Genomic DNA, 12,075 nt, shown 5'->3' with positions numbered 1-12,075 from the left:
GACCTTTTGATTCAACTGATTCTTCCATCTGTAGAGCAAGACCGAAAAAAAACAAGAAGAGCTTTTGGGGGGAGAGATGGACATTTTGTTGTTTTGGGGGTTGTTTTGTTTGTTTGTTGTTTAGTGTCTTTTTATTTATGCTTATAAGGGAGGATAGTGGGCCAGGGGCTAACCTCAGCTGGTTAAGAGTTTGGAACCTGCCTTTTCCACTCCTTGAAAAGGCTCGTGGAATTCATTTTGGACACAACTTGAGATTTGTGAAGGGGAGAAGCCTTAAAGAATCCATCTATGTTAAAGAATATTTTTGCTGTAAATCAGGGCCCCCTTCCTAGCCTTCTTTCTAGACATTACCTATAACCTTCTAAGTGTCTGTCCCTGAACTTGGGACTGAGGCATCCTGGGGTTGTACCTCTCGCACGTTGTCTGCACACATAGGGTCTAGATTCTGCATGGTGACAGCAGCCTGCTATCCTCTATCACTACCTGTTTCTGTTTGTCTTCAGTGACTGGGTTGGGCACTTGGTTTTTCAGGCCTAACAGCCTAAGCCAAATTGCCTATAACAAGTTCCTGAAGGGTTGTATTAAATATAACACTGAGTTTTATGGAGGTAGGTTTTGTAGCCTTAGGTATCAAAGAGCATATTTGGCCTATTCATTTTGCAAATGTATGTCTGTTGTAATCTGACATTGTCATAGTCCATCTTTCCTGTGAGATGTCAGTCACAGAATCCCAACCACAGATACTTGAAAGCCTGTAACAAACTCATCTAACTCTTCCTGAAACTCTCCAGAGTCCCAATGCCTGCCTCAAAGAGCTTAATGTCATCAAGCTGGAGATAGGTGAAAGAATTAGGAGTGCTCCAGGACGCTGCTACTTTTACTTCTTCATTTTTAGAATTTACTCATTTCTGTTTTTCGAAGGCAGAGTGTCAGAAAAAGAGCAAAATCTTTCTATTGATTCATTTCCAAAACAGTCACAATAGCCAGGGTTGGACCAAGTTGGAGCCAAGTGTCTATCAATATGACTCCCACATGGGCGACAGGGATCTAAGCACCTGGGCCATCATCCATTACATTGGCAGGAGGGTATGTCAGAAACAGAGCAGCCAGGACTAGAACCAGCATTCTGTTACAGGATATTGGCCTTACAGGTTGTGGCTTAACACACTGCACTAGAGCATCGTCTGTGGACAACAATCTTCTGTTGTCCACAGGAGCTGAGGGATGGAAGAGGTCACTGTGGATAGGAATGATCAAGGAAGACCTCATAGATACTGCTGCACTTGAGTCAAGTGTTGAGCAAAGGAAGAAGGTACAAACATGGCAAAGAAGAGGAACATGGCAAGGAATTAGCTGAAGGGAAAGAGCAGGGTCAGAGTAACAGGTGTGAAAAAGGGTGATCAGTGGCTGGCAGTGTGGTGTAGCAAGTAGAGCCACTGTCATGCCAGCATCCCATATGTACACTAATTTGAGTCCCTGATGTGCTATTTCCAATCCAGCTCCCTGCTAATGTGCCTGGGAAAGCAGTGGAGGGTGGCTGAAGTGTTTGGGGACCAGCACCCATGAGGGAGACCTAGAAGAAGCTCCTGGCTCCTGGCTTTGGACCTATTCAGCCCTAGCTGTAGTAGCCAGGATGGGTGTGAACCAGAAAATGGAAAATCTCACTCTCTCTCGCTCTACCTTTCAAATAAATTAATAAATCTTACGGAAAAGAAGAACTGAAGGGAACCTGAGACCAAGGGGACGGGGGTCACAACTGTCTGCGTTCCCTTCTGAGAGCAACACATCTTGTGGAGTTAATCATGAGCTTTGTCCAGAGGCTCACCCCGTCTGACAGAGCCTCTTCGCAGTCACACAGAAACCAGGGCTGAAGTGCAGATGGTGGGGCCTGTTTTCTCGAGGGTAAAGTTACTGAGTTATTACAAAGCTTCTGATACTGCTGAAGCTTCATAGTAACTAACCAGAAGTTAGTCCAGGGCTCTGGATTTAAAGTAGTCCAGGTCCTCCCATCCCATATCACAGCCTCCTGCAGTCTGGTGAAGTCAGGGTGGTACGGCAGGCTACAGTGTGACTGACTGCCACAGTGTGCCTCAGAGGAGGTGACAGAGGTCACGATCCACTTTGCAAGGATTCTGAACAGTGCTTGAAACTTTGATGCTTGAAACTTTGATTGCTTTTTCTGAGATAGTCTAAAACCTCACCTTAACATCCTACCATAAGCCTAAGAATACAAGTTAGTGTTAAAGTTAGCCTCTGGGTGTGTGCTTACCGTGGGACAGGTAAGTCTCTGAAAATGGAAAATGTTGGTGCTCCCATGAGACTTCGTTTGCCTCTGGTAGTGCTAATTTCAGGACATTCACCGTGAGAATGCCCATTTATGAAGCATTTTTTCTTCTTAATTCTTAGTTCTTCCCAGAGTTTCCACAGAAGACTGTAGTAGACAAATCAAAAGTGTTCTTTATTTTAAAACTATTCAGTTTCCAAATACATATGACATTTTTGGTTAGTGATTGTCCTGACACTCATTAGTTAATAGTATTTCACAGATGTCATTGATTGTATCAGAGTTTTTTTTTAGGCTTATTTATTTTATTCAAAAGGCAGAATTAGAGGAAGAGATGGAGATCTTCCATCTGCAAATTCACTTCCCAAATGACTGCAACAGCCTGGACTGAGGCAGGTTGGAACCAGGAGCTTCACCTGGATCTCCTACGTGGGTGGTGGGGGCCCAGATGCTGCTTTCCCAAGGGCATTAGTAGAAAGCTGGATCGAAAGTGGTGTGCCAGGCCTGGTGCAGTAGCCTAGTGGCTAAGGTCCTTACCTTGCACATGCCTGGATCCTATATGGGTGCCAGTTCTAATCCCGGCAGGCTTTCCATCCAGCTCCCTGCTTGTGACCTGGGAAAGCAGTCGAGGATGACCCAAAGCTTTGGGACCCTGCACCCACATGGGAGACCCAGAAGAGGCTCCGGACTCCTGGCTTTGGATCGGTGCAGCTCTGGCTGTTACAGCTTCTTGGGGAGTGAATCAGTGGACAGGAGACCTTCTTGTCTGTATATCTGATTTTCCAATAAAAATAAAATAAGTTTTTAAAACAAAAAGTGGGCAGTACTAAGAAATTAAATGGGCACCCATCTCGGATGGTGGTGCCACAGGCTGTGGCTTAGGCCACTATGCCACAACAGTGGCCAATGCCTGAGGAAATTATAGAACCCCCCCTTTTTTTTAAGATTTATTTGTTTTTATTACAAAGTCAGATATACAGAGAGGAGGAAAGATAGAGAGGAAGATCTTCCATCTGATGATTCACTCCCCAAGTGAGCACAACGGCCGTGCTGCACTGATCAGGAGCCAGGAACTTCCTCCAGGTCTCCCACGCGGGTGCAGGGTCCCAAGGCTATGGGCCATCTTCAACTGCTTTCCCAGGCCACAAGCAGGAAGCTGGATGGGAAGTGGAGCTGCCAGGATTAGAACTGGTGCATATATGGGATCCCGTGGCATTCAAGGCGAGGACTTCAGCCATTAGGCCACGGCACCGGGCTGTGTAGGACCCTCTTAAGAAGCTATTCGTGTTTGCAGACTTTCATGTTTGAGTCATTCAGATATGAATAAAGCCTATCATTGTATGTGTAAATGTTGATTTCTGCAATCTAAGAAGCTTTGCCCACGTTTTTGTTGTGGTTGATGCTCTTAAAAAAATTTCTTTTATTTTGCTTGATAATAACAAGGCACCATCTTTTGGTTCTCAGTCTACCCACCTCCCTGCCCCCCCAGTGCCTGCAGTAGCTGGCACTGGACCAAGCCAAAGTCAGGTATTGGATACTTAATCCAGATCTCCCATGTGGGTCGCAGGGACCCAGTTGCTTCATCCGTCACCTGCTGCCTACCAGGGTGTATATTAGCAGGACACTGGAAATGTGAGTGGAGCCGGGACTCAAATCCAAGCACGGTTATGCAGGTTGCAGGCATCCTATTGAGTCTTAACTGCTGGGCCTTGTCCAAGTTTTTAATAACCAGGCCACTGGATGCAGAAGTACCAAAGGGACTAACTGAAAAAGAGAGGAATCTTAGCAGTAGTGGAAAACTTAGGGGTAGGAACAGTAAACTCTGGTTCTTCATTGCCATACAAATGTTCTTGGCATTAACCCTTGAAAGTATGGAAGAGGCCCAGTGATGATTCTCTCAGAAAAGCTTTTCTTTTGAGGATCCACCAAATCAGAGTGATTTTCCCCTCTTCCCTCCCCTCCATCATCTGGCATTTTGGACTCATTCACTTCCTTCTGCCCTTCATGTTCTCCTTCACCATATATCACCTCCCTGGAAAGGTCATACCTTTTGCACCGCCTTGCACCAGCCCTCATCACCTGCTGACTGCTCGACCAAGAGTGATGCTTCCTAATCCAAAAACAAGAGGAATATCCAGAACTGTGGCTGTTCCCCAGAGGGCAGCACATGCAGGGTTCCAAAAGGGAGTAGGCCCCAATCCCCACCCTCCTCTGGCACAGAGCCAGTGCTCTCAGGAAACTAAGCTGGGAGAACTCTGCAGCCATATCAGTTCCTGGACTGTGGCCTGGTTCCTTCCATATGAGGGGAAAGCATGCCCATCTCAGTCTGGAGGTGTGGACACAGTCTCTGCCGCCTCCAAGCAGTCGCTGAGGTTAGGGAGGGGGCGGAGAGAGGAGAGACCCTGAAAGCCTGCATTGGTGGGAGACTGAGATCTTCCCTGAGTTGCAGACATCATGTTTTCCATGGGATTTGTTTGCTTTAACTTAACCATCCTCTCTGCTGACCACTGAATGATAAGAAATAATTCTGCCCTCAGAAGAAAGGCATGGACAATGCAGGTTATTCTTACCCAGCCCTGAGGATCCCATCTGAGGTCTGGGATCTGGGTTGGGTATTAGGCTACGTAAGAACCTTTCTCTATCCTACTCCTAGAAATGCCTGTTTCAGCTTTGCCCAGCCTGCAATATTTTACTGATTAGGTTGAGTGGCTGCAGTCTGGCAGTCAAGCAGCTGTTACCTTTGGTTTCCCTGGCAGAGGCTGCCCACCGCCTCAGAGTGTGCACTGTGGATGGGTGGACTTGTGGGCGGGTGCCAGCAGCAGGGAGCAAAGGGCAGGCAAGACATCTGCTGGGAGCTGCTGCAGGCCTCTAGTGTTGACTAACTGCATTCCTTGTGCTCCAGGTGCTGCTGTTTCTTTAAGAGGAAAAGGAAGAAGACTGCTCAGCGCCACAAGTGACCAGTGCCTCCCAGGAGTCCTCAGGCCCTGGGGACTCTGACTCTATTGAACCTGCAGCTCCTGCCATTTCTCATTGGAAGGGACTCCTCTGTGAGGGAGGGTAGAGATCCAAACCAAAAAGAAGAAAGCAGATGCCCCCAGCAGGAGCCCATGGGGGGCCCAGTGGGTCAAGGGTTGTCCCACCTGCTGCCGAAGGCTCTGAGCAGGTCCCAGAGCTGCTGCTCCTCCATGGCTTGCCCTTGGGGCCACCTGGTCGACCCTCCTTCCCATTGTTTACAGTGAAGGTGTCATTCACAAAAACTCAAGGACTACTGTTCTCTTCCCTCCTCTTAGTTTACTCCTGGGTCTTGCCCCTACCCTTAGCCCTCTCCAGCATAAAAGCTATGGAGCTAAAGGCTTTGCCTGTGGAAGCGCAAAAGGCTGGGGTGAATGAAGGCCCAGAAAGTAAGAGGAAGAAGCAGACCTGGGCTGGGGAGGACATTCTCCATCCCCAAATGTGTCTGGCAGTACGGCTTCCTCTTCCCCATGGCCTGCCAGCCTCCAGCAGGCTCAGGCTTCGCCTCCCTCCCTCCTGTGAAGTTACACTGTAGGACGCCAGCTGTAAGAAATCCTGAGTCTACTGTCCCTTGTTGGCGTTCTTAGCTTTCTTGACAAAGCAGATGCTTTCCTCCAGGTGGTAGCAGGACAATGCAGATTGTTCTGAAGCAAAGGAAAGAAAACTGACTTTATTGCACTTTTAGTTGTTTGAGGGTATTTTTTTTTTAAACAAACAAACAAAAAAAAATGGGGCAGATGCATATTGTGTCTGGTTATATTGGGGGTTTTACTTTTTTCTTGTTTGAGGGGGATGGGGTCAGCCAAGCCATTGACAGAGAACATGGGTTCAGAGGACATTCTCACTGGAAAGTCTGCTCTGCAGCACACAGACAAGAAGAAGCCAAACTCTATGCCATCCTGAGTCGACACTCGGGCTGGCAAGGAAACATACTTGAATTTTCATTCATCTTTTCAACTGCTGAAGAATGTCCCCACCAGAGCCTCTTGACCTAAAGAGCCTACAGTTTGAACCCGTGGCTCTGCAGGCCATGGGATAAGCGGGCTGAGCCGGGCTGTGACCTGGCAACAGCTCCTTCCAGAGAATGGAATGCTTAACAGCAGCAGCTCAACAACGGTGAACAACAACAAAATCCCAAATGTCTGTGTCCTCCACTGCCAGGGACTTCCAACTAGATAGCCATGTGACTTTCTGGTGACTTGAGAGGCAAAATTTGTGATAATATAGCCACTACCATATTGCCACTAGTGGACAAAAAGGACATTAAGCCTGCCTTCCAACTGCCAGAGAAGCCTCAGGGTGTGGCATACTAGGGCCGGAAAGAGAAAGCTGGTGTGTCCTCTGTGCCCCAGTAGCTGAGTTGTAGCATGTGGGCTGGCCTGCCTTTATAGAACCCAGGCCCCCAAAGACGACCTCCCAGCTGGTAGCAGGCTGAGGACTCAATAACTGGGGCGGCAGTGAACAGATGGGTAAGATTGATTGGTGCTGGAAAATTCCAGGGAAAAGGAAACAAAAATGAAACATTGGAAATTACCTTCTCACTTGGACCTAGTGAGTCCTTGGGGATAAGGTGGCCATGCATGTTTTCCCCAGTACAACCTCCATGTCCCACTGTTGTGTGTTCACCCGATGTACCACCATGCTTTGTCACTCACGGTTTGAAAAAGTGGTGCATAGAGTTACTCTTCTCATATTCATTTTCATTTTCTGGTGACTTAGCCAAATAGTGACATGCCAGATGTGGCAGAGAGAAAAACTCATTACCATCAGGGAACCAGACATCTGGGAGTACAGAGTTAATCGTAAAGTGCAGTGACGAATGACTTAGTCTGGTGGCTCATGGTGTACATAAATCTTTAGACCTATGACTTGAGGTGTAGGGCTGTCTTAAAAAAAAAAAAAAACTGGAGGTTTTGGTAGTACTTTCTGGTGATTGGCATTTCCTAACAAGTCCTTGACATAACTTGCAGAAATAGTATCATTTGCATCATTTCCCTGACTTCCAACCTACTTAGTCTGCATCACATAAGGATTGTAGTCTGTCAGTTTTTCAGGAGACGTGTTTCTGTTAATGAGACAGAATAGAATAGCAAGAATGTTGGGTTTGCCTCCTTTCCTTTACCTAGTGGTTGGAGTGCCACCACTGACGTCTGGCACATGTAGGTAACTCCAGGTATTTGTATAGAAACTTGAACTTCTTCATACCTGTGTAGAAGATGGTTTTTCTCTAAAGGAGGTCAGGGGCAAACTGTGATGCAGCCAGAAACATCCTGCCATTCAGTGCCCCACTAAGTGCCTCTCCTATTCCACTTTTACAAAACCACAAAGGCAGTTACCAGTTTTTGTCTTATAACTTAACATTCTTTGATGAATTTGATCCCAAGCATGTGGGGAGAGGGTCCTTGCTACTGCACTTTTTTCACCCTCCAGTCCCCACAAATCTATTATGAGGGATTTGGTGTTCATAACATAGGTGAAGAGTTGCAAGTCCCCACAGCATATAAGGAACGATGGTCCTGCAGGTGACACTCCATGGTGGGTAGACCCAGACTAGGGAGGTGCTCTGATGTCATCCTTAAAATTAAGCAAAGAGCAAATCTCCAAAGTTGAGAGTACTCCAACAGTGACATCAGGGCTGTTGCATTGCTGTGTACACATTGGTTCTGTCCCCAAGATCTCTGCAGACTGTTCCACAAGAGCAGACAGAGCATCCCAACAGTGTGTGTGCGTGACTGTTATCTGGGGTCTGTCATGAAAGGAAGTTACCAGTCAAGTAATGAGGTGAGCTGCAGTCGAAAATCCATTTCACTTTAGATTGTGTGAGCCATACTGCACAGCAGGACTATATCTCTTAACTTCCGATGTACATCAGTGGAAATGGACACTGGTAGTGCATGTTCAAGTGTTGCTTTTCAGTGTCAGCAATCCCTTTCTATTCCAGAAATAGAGAACAATGGCAGTGTTTTCTCTGTGGTTGCTGAAGGTCATAGCCTTAACTTGTCTTATGCAAAGGGTGTAGTTGGTTGCCCCATCCCACTGGGCTAGGACATCCAGCGCTCCTTGGCAGGCTAGGAAACATCTCCTCACAGCATCTTGATCTTGTGATACATCTTGCCCAAGCCTGCTTGCCTTCTACAGCCCAGCCACTGTTTTAACATTTCTGTATCTAAACCAGTTTTTCTGCCCGTTGAGTTGGCCCTGACAACTTTGACTCCAGTTTCAGAACCATGTTGTGGGTAGAGTTTCTTAGATCAGGAACCTTCAGCTCCCTTGTATCCAACATTGCCTTTGCTGGCCACTGCCACCATTCCCACCCTTGGCACCAAGTGACATGAGTTCCAGAAGCCCTCAGGGAGCCAGATAATTAGGTGCCCCATCTGGATTAACCCTGTGCCTGTCAGGCACTTCCTCTGTGGTTCTTGCTTCTGCAGTCCCAGTCGGTCAGTGGCTCCAGTCTTCCTCAGAATGGGTTGGTAGGAATCAAACAGTGTTGGATTTGGATTTGGGCCTGGCTTGGACTTTTTGAAGGGGTTGGTAGTTTTGTTTCTGAGTAAGAAGAGAGGTAACCATAGCCCTTCTGTGGGTTTATAGACTTTGGACAATGTTTTAGCCACAAATCTTGGAGGTCTTTGGTGCAGTAAGCAGTCTTTAAAGATAGGTGTTTCCTAACTCCTTTTACAGGTGACTAAGTGCAAAAGAATAGGTTTTTCATTGTAGTTGAAATAGTAACTAGATTCCCTGCATATAGGTAATAGTAGTTTACATACTTTCTTAAAAAGCAACCAGGAAAACCCACTCCAGTATTTGTAAATCAGCTTATAAAGGAAGACGTGAACATGTACTCCATGTATTTCTAGCTTGATTACCAAACAAGGTTTATTATAAAGAAAGCTTAGTTGTGTGGACAGAATTTCTTGGATTGCTTTTCTTTTATTCCTCACAATCACTTTTCTGGTGCCATTACCCACCACCTGGCAGTGCAGTGCAGGCGCTGCAGTCACCAGAGGAGAGCTGTCCCGACCAGCCCCCAAAGCTCTCTTTCAGGGTGGGTGAGACATCTTCCATGTTCCTCTCCATGAGCTCCGGACTAAATCCCAAGTCAACCTGTGCGCCAAACGGTTTTTTTAAAGTTGTGTTCATCGGTTAGGAGTGTCTCAGGAATGATGAGCCATTTCTGGGTGGGAATAAATTCACAGATGGAGGTGTGTGACTCTGTGTGTGTGTGTGTGTGTGCTCATCTGTGTGTGCATTCCACTTCCATTAAGACTTAACAGCCCAGGCTGCTGGGAACCGGATGTTCCTGAGTATTCTGAGGTGAACAGGTGACAAATAAACTTCTTGACTTAGTATCTCATCATGCTGGCTCTGGGAGTGAGCCCATTTATCAAGAAGAGAAGAATAACAGCAGAAAAGAGAGATGAAACCAAAAATATGAAACCCCACCCACCCACCCATGGAAAATAATGTCGATTCAGTAATTCTCATTGGGTATATTACATGCTCTAATTTATTATTATTTGTTTCTTTAATCCTTGCCCATTGTATTCTTAAAAAATGTTGGGATGTTGATTGCAATTTTTAAAAACTAGATAATGTACAAATCAGCTGTGGAAATCAGTTAATTGCTGTATGGATGTGTCTTATTCTTGTTAAATGCCTTTTTTTACCTTTATTATTTTTTTTTAGGTATGTAATGTTTCATAAATCCTGGCACTGGTCGCAAAGCTCAGCTGTGAAAATGAAACGTGTAGTATTTTTAAATATGAATGTCAATTTCAAGTGTATTTGAAATGGTTCCTCCAGGAGAGATTTGTACAACCATTAGGAAAAACTCCTCTGCCACGAGGAAGTAGCCTTGTAAGAAGATTGTGGAAAGTGGGTCCTGATATGTTATCTCAGTGTAGCCCATTTCCCAGGGCACCATGGAAAACACAAAATGTGATCTTTAAGTATACCTCTTCTCCAATTTGGAGAGGAAAAGACTCAGTTTGCACCCTTTTTGTATGTAAAATAAAATGTCTTTCTTGGCTTTTACTCAATGGTTGGTTATTTGTTATTGATCTCTTACAGTTCATTAGTAACAGTCTGGCAAGGAGCAAGCATTTCCCACAGCTCAGCTTCTGATCCAGCTTCCTGTCCATGCGCTTCCTGGGAGATAGCTGACATGACTCAAGTGCTTGGCTTCTGCCAGAGACAGACAGAGCCTGTCCAGGCTGCCCCAGCTGCTGTAGGCTCTTGAGCAATGAGCCAGTGGATAGAAGATGTGTCTCGAACTCTGTACCTGCCAAGTAAACTACAACTTCTTAAATGTTGGAGTATTTGAAAAGTTAAAAACAAAACAAAAAAAAAACTCATGGGCTGCCTAGCTTTGATAGGATTCAAGGCTCCCTTGAACAAAATAATGCCTGATGCTTTGGCATTCTTGATTCATGCATTTGGATTGAACATTGCCTTATAAGTGGTTTGCAAATCATTATTCTGAGGCAGGTATTGTGGTGCACTCCCCATCAGACTGAATGTTTAAATCCCAGCTTTGGTGTTTCTGACCCAACTCTTTTTTTTTTTTTTGAAAGATTTATTTATTTCTGTTACAAAGTTAGATATACAGAGAGGAAGATTTTCATCTGATGACTCACTCCCCAAGTGAGCACAACGGCCGGTGCTGTGCTGTTCTGAAGCCTGGAGCCAGGAGCTTCTTCCAGGGCTCTTATGCGGGTACAGGGTCCCAAAGGCTTTGGGCCGTCCTCGACTGCTTTCCCAGGCCACAAGCAGGGAGCTGGATGGGAAGAAGAGCGTGGGGACCAGAACCAGCACCCACATGGGATCCTGGTGCATTCAAGGTGAGGACTTCAGCCGCTAGGCAACCAAGCCAGGCCCTGATCCAACTTCTTAATGATGGGTTCTCACCACTCATGGTGGAGATCTTGGTGGCATTCCTGGCTCTTGGCTCTGGTCCCTACTATTTGCAGACATTTATAGAATGAAGCACCAAAGATAAATGATCTTTGTCCTCCCTCTGTAATTCTGCATTTCAAGTAAATCCTCACAAAAATTCTAAGATGTCTGCATTCTATGTCATTGGTCAATACCCAGCTCCAACTCCTATCCCACAGTTTCCTACTAACAGACCCTGGGCACTGGCCCTGTGGCTCCAGTGTTTGGGTCCCTGTCACCTGCCGGGGAGACTCCAGTCCAGGCTGTCCCTGGAGCCAGGCGATTGTGAGCATTTGGAGACCGAAGCAGCAGGTAAGGGAATGTTGTCACCTGCTCATGAGTTTTCTCACTCTTACTTCCCTGCCTCTCTGTCTCTTCTACTTAATGACTTTTAGGTAACTGGTAGTCAAGTAGGAGTAGAAAACATTTAAGATCACGAGAGAAAAGTTCCACGTGGAAAAGTTCCATAGTTCCATCAACTGTTTTGAAAATGGGACAGGCTACTTGGAAGCCATTTCTTTTTTTTTTTTTTTTCAGATTTTTTTTTTATTGGAAAGATTTGCAGAGAAAAGAGAGAGAAAGGTCTTAGTCCACTATTCCACTCCCCAAGTAGCCATAATCAGGCCAGAGCTGGGCTGATCAGGAGCCTGGAGCTTCCTCCAGCTCTCCCACGTGTGTGCAGAGGCCCCAAGGCTTTGGGCCGCTCTCCACTGCTTTCCCAGACCACAAGTAGGAACTGGGGCCCCCAGGACACAAACCGGTGCCCATATGGGATCCCAGTGTGTGGAAGGTAAGCATTTAGCCACTGAAGGATTTAGCAAGCTGAGCCCCTGAAGCCATTTTAG

At 46.2% G+C, this 12,075-nt stretch overlaps 1 protein-coding gene across 3 annotated transcripts in view; it reads left to right on the top strand.

Annotated features, from left to right (window-relative positions):
- CSNK1G1 (casein kinase 1 gamma 1) overlaps positions 1-10,330 on the top strand; it is a 136,556-nt gene extending 126,226 nt beyond the window's left edge. For all 3 annotated transcript variants that reach the window (XM_040969422.1, XM_040969421.1, XM_040969423.1), the window contains one exon: positions 5,187-10,330. In XM_040969422.1, the coding sequence (XP_040825356.1) occupies positions 5,187-5,241 (55 nt within the window). In that variant the 3' untranslated portion in view covers positions 5,242-10,330. The remainder of the gene's footprint in view (positions 1-5,186) is intronic.
- Positions 10,331-12,075: the final 1,745 nt, after the last annotated feature.

The sequence above is a fragment of the Ochotona curzoniae genome, unplaced genomic scaffold (genome assembly GCF_017591425.1).
Source record: "Ochotona curzoniae isolate NIBS_2020 unplaced genomic scaffold, NIBS_Ocur_1.0 scaffold_4701, whole genome shotgun sequence".
Taxonomy (NCBI): Eukaryota; Metazoa; Chordata; class Mammalia; order Lagomorpha; family Ochotonidae; genus Ochotona; species Ochotona curzoniae.
This window is presented reverse-complemented; position numbering and strand designations above follow the sequence as displayed.